The sequence below is a fragment of the Gorilla gorilla genome, chromosome 19, assembly GCF_029281585.2.
Source record: "Gorilla gorilla gorilla isolate KB3781 chromosome 19, NHGRI_mGorGor1-v2.1_pri, whole genome shotgun sequence".
Classification (NCBI taxonomy): Eukaryota; Metazoa; Chordata; class Mammalia; order Primates; family Hominidae; genus Gorilla; species Gorilla gorilla.
The window spans coordinates 112,080,946-112,098,265 of record NC_073243.2 but is presented as its reverse complement, the minus strand read 5'-3'; the positions used below and the strand labels follow the sequence as shown (position 1 = coordinate 112,098,265).

The window sequence follows — 17,320 nt, the reverse complement described above, 5'->3', positions numbered from 1 at the left end:
AAAAAAAAACTTTAAAACTTTTTTCAAGACATCATAGAAACACAAGAGTTGCAAATCTTGGCTGTGCGCAGTGGCTCACACATGTGATCCCAGCACTTTGGGAAGCCAAGGCAGGTGGCTCACCTGAGGTCAGGAGTTCGAGACTGGCCAACGTGGTGAAACCCATCTCTACTGAAAATACAAAAATTAGCCAGGTATGGTGGCATACTCCTGTAGTCCCAGCTACTCTGGAGGCTGAGGCAGGAGGATTGCTTGAACCAGGAGATGGAGGTTGCAGTGAGCCGAGATGGTGCCACTGACTGCACTCCAACCTGGGCTACAGAGCAAAATTCCATCTCAAAAAAAAAAAAAATTGCTAATCTTGAAGTATAGGTGAGAGCACATAAGAGTCCAAATCAACAGGTGACTTTCAAGCACACAGCAGCCACCTTCCCCCCGCTGATGTGAAGGGTGGCCAGCCCCTTGGGACCACCATCTGGAAGGTGTCTCTTTTTTCCCTTAGTGGAGTGACATTTATATACACTTAATATATATAAATTTGTATACATTTAATTTTTTTTTTTTTAAGACAGGGTCTCACTCTGTTGCCCAGGCTGGAGTGCAGTGGCGCGATCTCGGCTCACTGCAACCTCCACCTTTAGGGTTCAAGCAGTTCTCATGCCTCAGCCTCCCAAGTAGCTGGGATTATAGACGCGTGCCACCATACCCAGATAATTTTTGTGTTTTTAGTAGAAATGAGGTTTTGCCACGTTGGCCAGGCTGCTCTTGAATTCCTGACCTCAAGTGATCCACCTACCTTGGCCTCGTAAAGTGCTGGGATTACAGGCGTGAGCCACCGCACCCGGCCTACATTTAATTTTTTAATTTTAGAGATGATTTCTAGTTTATTCACTCTAAGATCACTTAATGGATATCTACTGTGTGCCAACAATTTTGCCTTTATGTTCTTTAAAATTAGCCCCAACTCAACAGATGGCCTCAGCTGTAGGGTGGGCTGGCAGTGTGTTAGCTCAGGAGACTTACACAGTTTCCAAGCTCCTTGAGTGGCTGTGCTACATGTTTGTGTGTCATTCTAAATCCATTTGGTTTTTTAAAACGGTTTTCAAAAGTTAAATTCTAGCTTTTTTTTTTGTTTTAGGAGATAAAGTCCCTCCAATTAAACCAAACGCTGGGGAAGAATCTGTCATGAATCTTGACAAATTGAGATTTGCTGATGGAAGCATAAGAACATCGGAACTGCGACTCAGCATGCAGAAGGTAAGAGCCTGGACTCGCTCTGGAGTGAGCAGGAGGGCTGCATACCTGGCCCTGCACTGGTTTTGTTTTTTTAAAACTAGATCTAGGGGGATGCAGGTGCAGTTTTGTGTGGATGTACTGGGAGGTGGTGGAGTCTGGGCTTTTCATGTACCCGTCACCCAAGTCGTGTGTGTTGTACCCAGTAGGTAATTGTTCAGCCCCAACCCTCCCGCTTTTTGGAGCTCCCAGTCTCTGCTACTCCACTCCATGTGTCCATGTGTACTCACCGTTCAGCTTCCACTTCCAAGTGAGAATGTGTGACACTTGACCTTCTGAGTCACTTCACTTAGGATAGTGACCTCCTGTTCCATCCGTGTGGCTGCAGAAGACATGATTGCGTTCTTTTTTTATGGCCGAGTAGTATTTCACGGTACCACATTTTCTTCATCCGGTCATCCGTTGATGGGCACTTAGGTTGATTCCATGACTTTGCTGTTGTGACTAGTGCTGCGATAAATACACAAGGCTGCACCAGTATCTGGAGGTAAACAGCGGTAGGACGTACTCCTCACTGTATCAAGAATATGAAAGAGACCAGGAGGCCTGAACTATACAGAGGTGCACTTCTTTTCCACATAGAAGGTCAGCAGACTAGGGCAGAATTAGTGACTGCTTAGCATCCAGGACAGCCTTCTGTGGTTCACTCGTGTGTGCTTGGGTGTGACCTCCATGACCTGACCATTGCTGGCTGTCATGGATGAGTCACAGCGTGGAGGAGAGGGAACTGCAGGACCGCCAGAGAAGCTCAGTCCCCAGCAGGGCAGCTTTCTCTTAGCAGGTTTCCTGGAGTTCAACACAACACTGGTGCTTACATCTCAGGCCCGGATATTGATCATGTCATCATGCCTGGCTTCCAGCAGCTCGGAAATGTCTTTAAGCTGGACCTGTTGCTGGCCCTAAATATACTCGGAAGAGAGGGAGAGTGGGCGGCAGGTGGAAACTGATCTGTGGCCTGTGCTGCTGGGAGTCGGTCCAGTAGGACCATCTGTGATGATGGAAATGTTCCGAGTGTTTGCCATCCAGTATGGCAGCCATTAGCCATGGGGCCGTGGAGAACCTGATACATGGTCAGTCTAAGAAACTGAATTCCTCTAATAACAAGGATTCTTGTCCATGAATGAGATCTCTTGCCTACTATTTGCAAGAATTTCTGTGTATTTTCTAAAAAGTCCATTGCTTTAGTCCTATTCTGAAATAGGTGTCTAACACCTATTTGGTGTTAGACACAGGAGAACAGGTTCCCGGCTGACATTTTCAGAGGCCTGTGCCCTTCAGTCTTCAAGTGAAGCTGGGCTTCAGGGAGGCTTTGTGGAATGGTGAGAAGAACAGCGTGACTAAGGCACAGAAGGCTGAGTGATGCCCTACAGTACTATTGTAGGGTTGGAGGCCAGCTGGGAAAGAAGGAACCATTGCATTAGAGAATGGGAACATGCCTTCGGATATAGAAATGGCAAATCCATGAGATAGTTTAAAGTGAGAATACTAGAAGCATTCCCACCAAACATGGTGTGTCTTGGTGCCTGCTGTATCCCAGGCTCCATGAGATGCTGGAGTCAGCACTGAACAAACAGAGCTTCCTCTGCTCGTGGAAATGCGTTCCGTTGGGGAAGGGATTTTTCTGCTGACTCTGGCTATTAATAGTAAGAAGCAAAAAAAAGAAATGAGGTAAATTTTTGGGAACAGGCCCCCAAATGTGGCCCAAAACTGACCATAAACAAAGTCTCTGCAGCACTGTGACGTGCTCTTGATGGCCATGACGCCCATGCTAGAAGGCTGTTGGTTTACCAGAATGAGGGCAAGGGACACCTGGCCCACCCAGGGTGGAAAACCGCTTAAGGCATTCTTAAACCACAAACAATAGCATGAGCGATCTGTGCCTTAAGGACATGTTCCTGCTGCAGATAACTAGCCAGAGCCCATCCCTTTGTTTCCCGTAAGGAATACTTTTAGTAAATCTTATGACTGGCTTGCTCTCAATAAATATGTGGGTAAATCTCTGTTCAAGGCTCTCAACTCTGAAGGCTGTGAGACCCCTGATTTCCCACTCCACACGCTATATTTCTGTGTGTGTGTGTCTTTAATTCCTCTAGCGCCACTGGGTTAGGGTCTCCATGACCGAGCTGGTCTCGGCAAATGGTGCCCATATATGGGGGCTCGAATCCAGGTCGAAGGGTCACCGGAGCGACAGAAAACTTGGAACTAAGCTGGAGGACACCGAGTACTCTTACGCAGTCCCCATGGTGAGTAAGAAGGGGAGCTCGGAAGCATCAGGGTAACAATGGGACACGTGTGGGCTCTGGTTCTAAGCTGGGGGACACCTGAGTACTCTTACACAGTCCCCGTGGTGAGTAAGAAGGGGAGCTCGGAAGCATCAGGGTAACAATGGGACACGTGTGGGCTCTGGTTCGTTCCACCTTGGAACCTTTTCACGCTAATAATAAGGGGGAAGGAGAGTATAACAAAGTAACAGAAGAAATTACAGAGCAGGTTTGTTTGCCAACTAAAGCTAAAGCGGCAAAGGAGGGAGAGGTTCATCCCTACCCTTCTGCACCCCCTCCTTATTTTGAAGAAAAAGAGTGGCCTGACCCTCCAGATCTTTCATTTCCAGAGGACAGTGGGTGAAAAGTAGTTGCTCCAGTGACTGTCCGAGCAGCACCTTGAGCGACCCCTCTCAGTTCTATTCAGGTAGGAATTCAGCAAGCTAGATGAGAGGGTGATTTAGAGGCTTGGCAGTTCCCTATTAGAATACACCCCACAGATCAACAGGGAAATATTACAGCTACATTTGAGCCTTTTCCCTTTAAATTACTTAAGGAGTTTAAACAGGCTATCAATCAATATGGACCAGGTTCTCATTTTGTAATGGGACTGTTAAAGAATGTTGTTGTTTCCAGTCGGATGATTCCTACTGACTTGGACGCTCTTACTTGAGCTTGTTTAACTCCTGCTCAGTTCTTACAATTTAAAACTTGGTGGGCAGTTGTAGCTTCCATTCGGCCTACTTGCAGCGCCCAGGCCCAACCTCAAATTAATATAACTGCAGACCAGCTTTTGGGGGTCGGCGGCTGGGCTGGTTTAGATGCACAAGTGGTCGTGCAGGATGATGCCATAGAACAGCTTAGAGGAGTGTGCATTAGAGCTCGGGAAAAAATCACTTCAGGTGGAGAACAATACCCTTCCTTTAGTGCAGTAAAACAGGGACCAAAAGAAACGTACACAGATTTTATAGCTCGGTTACAGGAGTCTCTTAAAAAGGTGATCGCAGATTTGGCTGCTCAGGGTATAGTGCTGCAGTTATCAGCTTTCGACAATGCTAATCCCGATTGCCAGGCTGCTCTGCGACCTATTAGAGGGAAAGCACACTTAGTTGATTATATCAAGGCCTGTGACGGTATCGGAGGTAATATGCATAAAGCTACTTTGTTGGTACAGGCAATGGCGGGACTGAGAGTGGATAAAGGAAATCATTTGTTCCCTGGAGCTTGTTTTAACTGTGGGAAGCATGGTCATACTAAACAAGAACGTAGAAAAAATCAGCGAGTGAGGCCGCCAGATGGGGGAAGAAAGAAAACTGCTGAGCCTGAAATATGTCCAAAATGTAAAAAAGGAAAACTTTGGGATAATCAGTGTCACTCTAAGTTTGATAAAGATGGGAACCCAATTTTGGGAGATGCCATGAGGGGCCCGTCCTGGGTCCCGTTCCAAACCGGGGCATTTCTGGCTCAGGCCATTCCCTCACCCCTGTACAATGTGTGTTCCCCGCCACAGCCGGTAGAGCTGCAGTAGATTTATGCTGCACAGTAGCTGTGAGACTTCTGCTTGGAGAACCCCCGCAAAAGGTCCCAACAGGAGTCTGTGGACCCTTGCAAGCAGGGACGATAGGATTACTCCTAGGCAGGTCTAGTTTAAATTTAAAAAGGGTACAAAGACATAGAGGAGTCATTGATTCAGATTACAATGGGGAAATTCAGATTGTTATATCTACTTCTGTTCCCTGGAAAGCAGAGCCAGGAGAGCATATAGCACAGCTCCTGATTGTGCCATATGTGGAAATGGGGAAAAGTGAAACTAAACGAACAGGAGGATTTGGAAGTACAAATATACAAAGCAAAGCAGCTTATTGGGTGAATCAAATTACTGGTAAACGTCCTACCTGTGAAATAACTATTCAGGGAAAGAAATTTAAAGGTTTGGTAGATGCAGGAGCAGACGTTTCAATCATTTCTCTACAGCACTGGCCATCCGCGTGGCCAATTCAACCTGCTCAATTTAACATAATTGGAGTTGGTAAAGCCCCTGAAGTATATCAAAGTAGTTATATTTCCATTGTGAAGGGCCCAATGGACAACCTGGGACTATTCAATGATAATTTCTGTACCTATAAATTTATGGGGAAGAGATTTATTACAATGATGGGGAGCACAAGTTCTAATTCCAGAGCAATTACATAGCCCTCAAAGTCAACATATGCATGAAATGGGGTATGTCCCTGGTTTGGGACTAGGAAAAAATTTGCAGGGTTTGAAAGAACTGCTTCAAGTGGAAAGACAAAAGTTCCTGCCAAGGTTTAGGATATTATTTTTGATGGCGGCCATTGTTAAGCTTCCAGAACCTATACCTTTAAAATGGTTAACATATAAGCCAATCTGGCTAGAACAATGGCCGCTGAGTAAAGAGAAACTGGAGGCTTTAGAGGACTTAGTTAATGAACAATTAGAAAAGGGACACATAGCTCCAACATTTTCCCCTTGTAATTCTTCAGTTTTCGTAATTAAGAAAAAATCAGGTAAATGGAGAATGTTAACTGACTTAAGAGCCATTAATTCAGTTATACAACCTACGGGGACATTACAGCCAGGATTGCCTTCTCCTGCTATGATTCCAAAAAATTGGCCTTTAATAGTCATAGATTTAAAAGACTGTTTCTTTACTATCCCCTTAGCTGAGCAAGACTGAACGGTTTGCATTTACAATTCCTGCAGTAAACCTGCAGCCTGCTAAGCGTTTTCATTGGAAAGTGTTGCGACAAGGCATGTTAAACAGTCCAACGATTTGCCAGACTTGTGTAGGGCAAGCAATTGAACCTCCTCGTAAAACATTTTCACTGTGTTACATTATTCATTATATGAATGATATACTTTGTGCTGCCCCTACTCAAGAAATATTACTCCAGTGTTATGATCACTTGCAAAATTCAATTTCTGGTGCTGGTTAAATTATAGCTCCTGACAAAATTCAGATTACTACTCCTTACTCCTACTTGGGAACCTTAGTAAATGACACTACCATTGTGCCACAGAAAGCCATACGTAGGGATCAATTGAAAACATTAAATGAGACTTTCAAAAATTACTAGGGACATTAACTGGATACAACCTGCTCTAGGCATTCCTACCTATGCCATGAGTAATCTATTTTCTATCCTTAGAGGAGATCCTAGTCTCACTAGCCCTTGGCTTCCTACCTATGCCATGAGTAATCTATTTTCTATCCTTAGAGGAGATCCTGGTCTCACTAGCCCTCAGCAATTAACAAAAGAAACTAAGGGAGCGCCTCAGCTGATCAAAAAGCAAGTCCATAAAGCCCAAATAAATAGAACAGATCCAGAGAAGACTCGAGCTGCAGCTGATCAAAAAGCAAGGCCATAAAGCCCAAATAAATGGAACAGATCCAGAAAAGACTCGAGCTGCAGCCGATCGAAAAGCAAGGCCATAAAGCCCAAATAAACAGAATCGATGCAGAGAAGACTCAAGCTGCAGCTGATCGAAAAGCAAGGCCATAAAGCCCAAGTAAATAGAATCGATCCAGAGAAGACTCGAGCTGCAGCTGATCAAAACGCAAGGCCGTAAAGCCCAAATCAATAGAATCGATCCAGAGAAGACTCGAACTGCAGCTGATCGAAAAGCAAGGCCGTAAAGCTCAAATCAATAGAATAGATCCAGAGAAGACTCGAGCTGCAGCTGATCGAAAAGCAATGCCATAAAGCCCAAGTAAATAGAATAGTTCCAGAGAAGGCTCTAGATTTGCTAATTTTTCCAACTCCACATTCACCTACTGGTGTTATTGTTCAAGAGCAAGATTTTGTAGAATGGCTTTTTCTTTCACATACTAATTCATGGACTCTAGAGAAGGCTCTAGATTTGCTAATTTTTCCAACTCCACATTCAGCTACTGGTGTTACTGTTCAAGAGCAAGATCTTGTAGAATGGCTTTTTCTTCCACATACTAATTCATGGACTCTAACTCCTTATTTGGATCAAATTGCTACTATGATAGGAAATGGGAGAACTCGGATTGTTAAATTACATGGATATGATCCTGAAAAAATTGTCCCTCTCACAAAGGCACAAATACAGCAAGATTTTTTTAAATAGTCTTACTTGGAAAACCCATTTAGCTGACTTTGTGGGTATTCTTGATAATCATTTTCCTAAAATGAAACTGTTTCAATTTTTGAAATTAACTAATTGTATTCTCCCTAAAATAACTAAACCAATTGAAGGTGCAGAGAATGTTTTTACAGACGGGTCTAGTAATGGTAAAGCTTCTTACTCTGGCTCGAAAGGTAAAGTTTTCAGACACCCTGTGCTTCAGCTCAAAAAGCGGAGCTTGTAGCTGTAATTGAGGTATTGACTGCTTTTAATATGCCTATTAATGTGATTTCTGATTCTTCATACATGGTTCATTCCACACAATTAATTGAAAATGCTGAGTTATTATTTCATACAGATGAACAACTGATGACTTTATTTATCCAATTGCAAACAGCAGTTAGGAGTAGAATGTACCCTTTTTACATCACTCACATTAGGGCTCATACACCTCTTCCAGGACCTTTGACTGCAGAGAATCAAATGGCTGATCGCCTAATTGCTACTGCAGTATCTAATGCTGGACACTTTCACAATTTAACCCGTGTTAATGCCTCTGGTCTCAAACGCAGATACAGCAGTACCCGGAAAGAAGCTAAAGCTATTATCCAGCGATGCCCAACTTGCCAAATGGTACATTCCTCATCTTTTACAGGAGGAGTTAATCCTCGAAGATTGGAACCTAATTCTCTTTGGGAAATGGATGTCACACATGTTCCCTTGTTTGGGAGACTAGCTTATGTACATGCATGTGTGGACACCTTTCCACTTTGGGCTACATGCCAATCAGGAGAGTCTTCTGCCTACGTTAAACGTCGCCTTTTGCAGTGTTTTGTGGTAATTGGCATTCTAGCTTCTATTAAAACAGATAATGCCCCAGGCTATACTAGCCAAGCTCTAGCTACATTTTTCTCTATACGGAATATTAAACACATTACTGGTATCCCATATAATTCTCAAGGACAAACCATAGTGGAAAGAATGAATCTTTCCCTGAAACAGCAGCTGCAAAAGCAAAAGGGGGAAAACAGGGACTACAGGACACCCCATATGCAATTGAATCGCATTATTAACTTTAAATTTTTTGAGCCTGCCTAAAGGCCAGATCTTATCAGCAGCTGAACAGCATCTACAGAAACCAGCTGCAAAGACAGAAGCAGAACAACTGGTTTGGTGGAGAGACCTGATAACAGAAAGTTGGGAAATAGGTAAAATAATAACTTGGGGTAGAGGTTATGCTTATGTTTCTCCAGGACCGAACCATCAAGACACCTGAAACCTTATGAGCTGACACTGAGGAAGAGATTCTGGGAGGATCCCGAGGACCCCCCAGTTGCAGCCATGTCAAGACTGATGCTGAGGAGGACCCCAACTGTCACGAGCAACACCCGTCGAACACAGCCACCCACCTGAGGTCAGATCAAGAAGCTGTCACAGATGGCGGAAGAAAACCTGAGGAAAGCAGGACAACCAGTCACAATGAGTAATTTAATGGTAGCTGTGATAGCAGTGATCACCATTGCCATGAGCATTCCTTCAACAAGGGCTGACACAGAGAACAGTTATACTTATTGGGCATATTTATCAATCTTGGCTGGCAAGAATGCCTGGATGTAATCACTCTATGATGCAGTTACACATGCTTTCTGATCTCGGTATTTACCATGATAAATCTGCTCCTATAATTGAGGCATACCGCCCTCAAAAACCTATCTGTAAACAGGATTGGACCCAGTCAGAGAAAATGAACATACATGTTTGGGAAGATTGCATTGCAGAACAGGCAGGGGTGCTGGCAACGATTCCTATGGAATCATTATTGATTGATCCCCTACGGGGATGTTTAGCTTGAATTGCACCTCTCTGTCTGCGTGCCACGGCCACACTATGTTCAGCTGGTCTGAACAAAATGGTCAGATGGTAGAAATGATAAGAAATATGGCAAGAGTTCCTATTATCTGGAACCATGGCGGTGTAGTGGCACCTCAACCTCAAATGGTATGGCCCTTTGTAGGAGCTAAACATAAGGATTTGTGGAAACTGTTAATAGCTCTTAATAAGATCAACATTTGGGAAAGAATAAAAAAGCATCTAGAAGGACACCGTACAAACTTGTCTTTGGATATTGCAAAATTGAAAGAACAGATATTTGAAGCATCCCGGCACACCTGACCTTAATGCCAGGAACTGGAGTGCTTGAAGGAGCTGCAGACAGATTAGCAGCTGGTAACCCATTAAAATGGATAAAAACACTTGGAAGCTCTGTGATTTCAGTGAAGATTGTGCTTTTAATCTGTGTTGTCTTTGTATAGTCTGCAGATGTGGATCCTGACTCTGCAAGAAGTAGCTCACCATAACAAAGCTGCCTTTGCTTTTATCGCTTTGCAAAACAAATAAAGGGGACACGTTGGGAACAGGGCCCCCAATGTGGCCATAAATGTCCCCAAAACTGGCCATAAACAAAATCTCTGTAGCACTCTGACATGCTCTTGATGGGCATGATGCCCACGCTGGAAGGTTGTCGATTTACTGGAATGAGGGCAAGGGACACCTGGCCCACCCAGGGTGGAAAACCGTTTAAGGCATTCTTAAACCACAAACAATAGCATGAGCCATCTGTGCCTTAAGGACATGCTCCTGCTGCAGATAACTAGCCAGAGCCTGTCCCTTTGTTTCCCATAAGGAATACTTTTAGTAAGTCTTATCACTGGCTTGCTGTCAATGAACATGTGGGTAAATCTCTGTTCCAGGCTCTCAGCTCTGAAGGCTGTGAGACCCCTGATTTCCCACTTCACATGCTGTATTTCTGTGTGTGTGTCTTTAATTCCTCCAGCACCGCTGGGTTAGGGTCTCCACAACCGAGTTGGTCTCGGCAGTAAATATTGAAAAGGAATAGATACAATTGCCATTATTTACAGATAGAATTTCCAAACAATTCCCAGGGAATAAACTGAAAAACTAACAGAAACAAAACAAGAATGTAGTAAGGTGTCTGGATAAGAGATTTGTATCTAAAAATCAGTAGCTTTGCAATGTGCCAGCAGTAATCTGCTCAGACATCAGTAAATACCTCATTCATATTTTAAACAAAAAATTAAAAATGCCCTGAAATAATGTAACCAGAAATACAAAAAAAAAAGGATATGAAAACATGTGGCTGCTAATGGACATGAAAGAATGTGATACTAGATTCTGAGATGCAATGTTTTTCATTTGTTCTTCCTGAAAAACCAGTAGGTTGATGTGCATTACAGTGTTACGATTATGAATGAGTCTAAGGAAAATCGGATGAAATGTCCAAATTAAACCATGAAGGTGCATTGGTAGAGGAAGAGACAATTAGGGTCAGTGGAGCAGAGCACAGTTAGAGGGAGAAGCAAGGAGGAGGAGGGATCACTGAGGTGGTGCCTGTCTGTCCCACAGGAAGCAAAAGCTGATGCCTAGTTCCCAGCATACCTACAGTAAACTCCAGGTCCGCTGCATAGCACATGTCTCATCACAGTAAAACTGTGAAGGAACTCAGTGTACAAGGAGCTTCTACAAGATAGGCAGAAGACAGTAGCCAGATGGGCCAAGGGCCCCAGCCACCCACGCCCCTCCCTCTCCTTGAAGACCTGCGGCTCCAACCCCACCATCAGCAGGGCTCTGCTCAGCTCCTCCTAGTGTGTATCACCACAGGGCTGCTGGCTTGTGTCACGTTCACCACCAGACCCCGCGTCAGGAGTCCCGCCAGGGGTGTGGGGAGGCAGCGCTGCCTGGTTGGCCGTGGAGCTGTATGGAACATGGTGCCTCACAGGCAGTCTGCTTGGAGTCCTGGACCCTGGCTGTATCCCGCTGGAAAGGATGTGTGTGGGTCTGAGATGTGTATGTAATAGAAACATTTATTCAGAAGCGTTAGTCAAAACTTCATTTTTAAGTTTGGAGTAATAAACTCATAGTCTGAATTTCCTAATTTTTCTGTTTAATTTATGTAACTTTTAAGTGAAATGCAAAACAACAGGTCTAAAAGTTAAGCAGTTCTTAGTATGGCTGCTTCTATGGATTAAAAATTTACAAATAATATTTTGTGCCACAGTCAATGCAAAATCATGCTGCCGTGTTCCGTGTGGGAAGCGTGTTGCAAGAAGGTTGTGGGAAAATCAGCAAGCTCTATGGAGACCTAAAGCACCTGAAGACGTTCGACCGGGGTGAGCAGACAGAGGGCTCTGTGCACACTGTTGGGCCCTTCCTTCTGCAGGGTGGGCTGGTGTCTGTCCCGTCAGTGCTGACTTAGTTCCGTGCTTGCTGTCTGGATGGGTCCTGGCCCACAGCTATAAAGCCACAACCAGTGACTCCATGGACTAGCAGGCCCAGGCTGACAGCTCGGAGGGCCCATGTGACTGGGTCCCGCCTGACCCTGATGGAACTTTCTGTGTCCCCAGGAATGGTCTGGAACACGGACCTGGTGGAGACCCTGGAGCTGCAGAACCTGATGCTGTGTGCGCTGCAGACCATCTACGGAGCAGAGGCGCGGAAGGAGTCACGGGGCGCGCACGCCAGGGAAGACTACAAGGTGGGCCTTCTCACCACGCCCACCTGCACCTGCCTTTTCCTCCCGCCTGGTGGGACTCAGCCCCACCCCTGCATTTTCTCTGCATTTTATTTCGTTGCCCCAAAAGTAAATCCAAAAAATCCCTTTTTCCCCCTGGTAACTTTGTTCCCTGGGTTCTCGCCATCTTCTGGATCACTGTGACCTTTTCCTTGCTTTGGGTCGGCATCCACTGATGCCAGCAGTGGCATCTCCAAGCCAATGTGCTTTGCTGTTAGAAGGCCAAGGTTAGAAGTGCAGCTAGAGTGGCATGACCAGGAAGTAAATGCCAGTTTATTAAATAACGAGTAAGCCACCATTTCAAGCCTGCCCTGTGGAGGAAATGCCAGTTTATTAACGAGTAAGCCACCGTTTCAGACCTGCCCTGTGGTTTGGAAAAGGTATCATAGAGCCTGCCCTGTGGTTTGATTATAGAGCCTGCCCTGTGGTCACTTGTTCTTCAGATGAACTGATTTTTGTGCAGAGCACATGTGTTGGATTCTGCCTGGTAAGAATTTTTCACATATGATAGCAAAAAACAACAGAAAGGGAAGCTTGGGGTGCAAATGCAAGTTCAGGATAAACCACATCAGCAAAAGGACAAAGGCTCCACAAGGCAGGCACACAGGCTGGTTCAGGAACGTGTGTAGGCAGCTAGTGGCAGCCTTTCCAGTCAGCTGAACATGGTGAATGGGAAAGTGATTTTTATTCACCATGAAATTTTTACTGATTTACTCTCCACTAGAATATGCTGATGGCTGTGATCACTGCTCAGAACTTGCTCTTGTCTCCTTGTACATATTAAGAGTTTCCTGCAAAGTATATGAATCTGTGTTTGCCAGAATACAGAATAATAGTAAATTTATTATTTTTATTTTTATTTTTTTGAGATGGAATCTCACTGTCCCCCAGGCTGGAGTGCAGTGGCGCAATCTCAGCTCACTGCAACCTCTGCCTCCCAGGTTCAAGTGATTCTCCTGCCTCAGCCTCCCAGGCAGCTGGGATTACAGACACATGCCACCATGCCTAATTTTGTATTTTCAGTAGAGATGGGGTTTCACCATATTGGCCGGGCTGGTCTCGAACTCCTGACCTCAAGTGAACCACCCACCTCAGCCTCCCAAAGTGCTAGGGTTACAGGCATGAGCCACTGTGCCTGGCCAGTGCATAAATTTAGTTGGTCACAGTCAGTTTTAATTAGAATAGAAGCCAGGTGCAGTGCCTCACACCTGTAATCCAAGCATTTGGGAGGCTGAGGCAGGCTGATCACTTGAGCCCCAGAGTTCTAGACCAGCCTGGGCAACATGGCATAACGTGTCTCTACAGAAACATACAAAATGAGCCAGGCGTGGTGGTAGCACAGGAGGCTGAGGCAGGAGGATTGATTGAGCCTGGGAAGTCAAGGCTCCGGCGAGTTGTGATCACACCACTGCACTCCAGCCCAGGTGACATAGCCAGACCCTGTCTCAAAAAAAAAATTTTTTTTTAAATAAAAACAGGCTGAAAGAAAAGATTGAGGTAGTCTCCCAGCACATGGAGCAAAAAGACAAAATATTTGATAAACTCTTAGGTACATAAAGGATGCTTAAGGGAACATGCGGACATGGATTACTGTGGACTCACTGCTGGTTGCACACCCCCTGGCCAGCCATGTGGCCTCCGTGGGTTCTGAACATGTTGATGGTGCCAATCTCCTGGGCTGAAGTGGAAATGGAATGAGTTCTAGGGCATCTGTCTCTTAGATCATGTTAATGTTTGCTGTGTTTTTTCTGTATTGCTCTGTTAGAGTAATAAGAAATGTGATGGTGTTTCTGGCCTCAGGTGCGGATTGATGAGTACGATTACTCCAAGCCCATCCAGGGGCAACAGAAGAAGCCCTTTGAGGAGCACTGGAGGAAGCACACCCTGTCCTATGTGGACGTTGGCACTGGGAAGGTCAGTGTGGAGCTCGTTCTCACCACAGCCCAGCACCCACACGGCCCCGCCCAGGCCTGCGGGCTGGCCTTGCTGATGGTGAACGGGGAGGAGCAGGCCAGATTTAAATCAACTCCCGACAGATTTGAGGCACCGCTGAAAAAGGCACTCCGACAGCAGTCGGGCTTCGGGCTGGAAACAGAATCCAGTGCCTGCAGGTGGTTCAGAGGAGCCTTAAGGAAGGGTTGCTCCGTGGTGTGGGCCAGATGGAAGTCACTGGGCAGGAGCAAGTGTCCAGGGCCTGGTGGCAGGGGAGGAGATGATGATTGTGGACGTAGCGAGAAAGCATCTGTGGGATGGGGACACACAGCCATTACCAGAAACCAGTCCCACGTCAAGGGAGCCCAGAAGAGACACCTCCCCTCTCCTCCCATGGGCTGGGCCAACTGGAAGCGTCTGCAGGGGAGCTGAGGGGATGTGGTGCAGCCTTTAGCATCCCCTGGGCACTGAGCAAGCAGAGAAGGGCAGAAATGGAGGTGGGGTTGGGGTGAGCCGCGTCCTGGGAACAGCCAGCCAAGGGTGTGGTAGGGAGTTGCAGCCTTGTTCCACACAAGCACAGTTCACCCGTGTGGCATTTCCGCTGGGCATTAAGATTCAGAAATAATGAAGATAGAAAGCTTTTACCCTTAAACTTTTCATAGCTTGTAAGAGTCATATAATCACTTAGCTGTGTCTGTGGAAGTTACCTTTGAACTCTCACTATCATCTAGTGTGTCTGTGATTCAGGCAGTAGGTCATTTTCAGGATTTATCATGAAGGCCATTTCCTGATAGTGTATAGAAATCACACTTCACTCGCTTAGCACAAGTCTATTTTTAATGTTTCCGGGTTCGGGTTTTTTGTTTTGTTTTTGTTTTTCTGAGATAGAGTCTCATCTCTGTTGCCCAGGCTGAAATGTGTTGGCTTGATCTCGTCTCACTGCAGCCTCAACCTCCCTCGGACTCAGGTGATCCTCCCACCTCAGCCTCCCGGGCACATGCCAGCATGCCTGGCTAATTTTCATATGTTTTGTAGAGACGGGGTTTCTCCACATTGCCCAGGCTAGTCTTGAACTCCTGAGCTCAAGTGATCCACCTGTCTTGGCCTCCCAACAGGCATGAACCAACAGGCCCAGCCAGTTTCAGTGATTTTTCAAGAAATACATACTCATTTTAGAAAGTACAAAGAGATTGAAATAAGAGCTCACTAACCAGAGACGACCCATTATGGTTTAAATTTCTTTGTATATGTGCCTGCCTACCTTTTCCTGTGTGTGCATATTTAATACACAGCTTGAGTATTCCTTCTCTGAAACCCTTGGGACCAGAAGCATTTTGGATTTCAGGCTTGTTCAGACTTTGGAATATTTGCATTACACTTACTGTCTGAGCATCCCTAATCGGAAGATCTGACTCCATAGCACATTTCTTTTGAATGTCATGCTGCTGCTCAGGAAGTTTCAGATTTTAGAGAATTTGAGATTTTTGGATTAGGGATGTTCAACCTATATAAATACTAAACTTTGAAGTAGAAAAACTGAAAGTAGATGGTTTAAACATAAAGTGTCTTGGTATAGACGAGGGTTCTCCCGCTTCTCATGACGGGAGCATTTTTGTAAAGCACTGAGAATCTTAAAGTTCACATGCCATAAATCTACTTTTATAGTTAAAATTTTTCAAAAGGAACACAAGAGATGGCTTTTTGTACATTTTTGTGCTTAACTTACCACTGACTCTTCTTTTCAAGGTCACCCTGGGATATAGACCCGTAATCGACAAAACTTTGAACGAGGCTGACTGTGCCACCGTCCCCCCAGCCATTCGTTCCTACTGATGAGACAAGATGCAGTGATGACAGAATCAGCTTTTGTAATTACATATAATAGCTCCTGCACGTGTCCATGTCATAACTGTCTTCATACGCTTCTGCACTCCGGGGAAGAAGAAGTACATTGAAGGGAGATTGGCACCCAGGCTGGGAGCTTGCCAGGAACCCAGTGGCCAGGGAGCGTGGCACTTACTTTTGTCCCTTGCTTCATTCTTGTGAGATGATAAAACTGGGCACAGCTTTTAAATAAAATATAAATGAACAAACTTTCTTTTATTTCCAAATCCATTTGAAATATTTTACTGTTGTGACTTTAGTCATATTTGTTGACCTAAAAATCAAATGTAATCTTTGTATTGTGTTACATCAAAATCCAGATATTTTGTTATAGTTTCTTTTTTCTTTTTCTTTTTTTTTTTTTTTTTTTTTTTTTGAGACAGGATTGGTGCAGTGGTACAATCACAGCTCACTGCAGCCTCAAACTCCTGGGCAGCTCAGGTGATCTTCCTGACTCAGCCTTCTGAGTAGTTGGGGCTACAGGTGTGCACCACCACGCCCAGCTCATTTATTTTGTAATTGTAGGGACAGGGTCTCACTGTGTTGCCTAGGCTGGTCTCAGACTCCTGGGCTCAAGTGATCCTCCCTCCTTGGCCTCCCAAGGTGCTGGAATTATAGGTGTGAACCACCATGCCTGGCTTTGTTGTAGTTTATTTCTAAGTTCAAATTAATGTTGGTGCCTGAGAGCGAATGGAGAAAACTAACATTTCCTCCTTTTTCTTGGCAGACGGTTTACTAGGTGTGTCCTCAATTATTCAAATCAGGGGTCCCCAATTCCCAGGCCACAGGTTGTTAGCAGTCCATGGCCTGTTAGGAACCAGGTCGCACAGTAGGAGGTGAGCAGTGGGCCAGTGAAGCTACTGAGTGAGCTCCACCCCCTGCCAGAGTATTACTGTGTGAGCTCCACCCCTGCCAGAGCATTACTGTGAGCTCCACCCCCTGCCAGAGCATTACTGTGTGAGCTCCACCCCCTGCCAGAGCATTACTGTGTGAGCTCCACCCCCTGCCAGAGCATTACTGTGTGAGCTCCACCCCCTGCCAGAGCATTACTGTGTGAGCTCCACCCCCTGCCAGAGAATTACTGTGTGAGCTCCACCCCCTGCCAGAGTATTACTGTGTGAGCTCCACCCCCTGCCAGAGCATTACTGTGTGAGCTCCACCCCCTGCCAGAGCATTACTGTGAGCTCCACCCCCCGCCAGAGCATTACTGTGTGAGCTCCGCCTCCCCCCAGAGCATTACTGTGTGAGC

General features: G+C 45.5%; 1 protein-coding gene across 1 annotated transcript in view; it reads left to right on the top strand.

The window, feature by feature from the left end:
* Positions 1–16,280, top strand: part of SDHA (succinate dehydrogenase complex flavoprotein subunit A) — a 37,393-nt gene extending 21,113 nt beyond the window's left edge. Inside the window, exons 11-15 of the mRNA XM_031003503.3 lie at positions 1,139–1,257; positions 11,743–11,854; positions 12,089–12,219; positions 14,056–14,169; positions 15,934–16,280. Coding sequence (XP_030859363.1) covers positions 1,139–1,257; positions 11,743–11,854; positions 12,089–12,219; positions 14,056–14,169; positions 15,934–16,020 — 563 coding nt within the window. The 3' untranslated portion in view covers positions 16,021–16,280. The remainder of the gene's footprint in view (positions 1–1,138; positions 1,258–11,742; positions 11,855–12,088; positions 12,220–14,055; positions 14,170–15,933) is intronic.
* Positions 16,281–17,320: the final 1,040 nt, after the last annotated feature.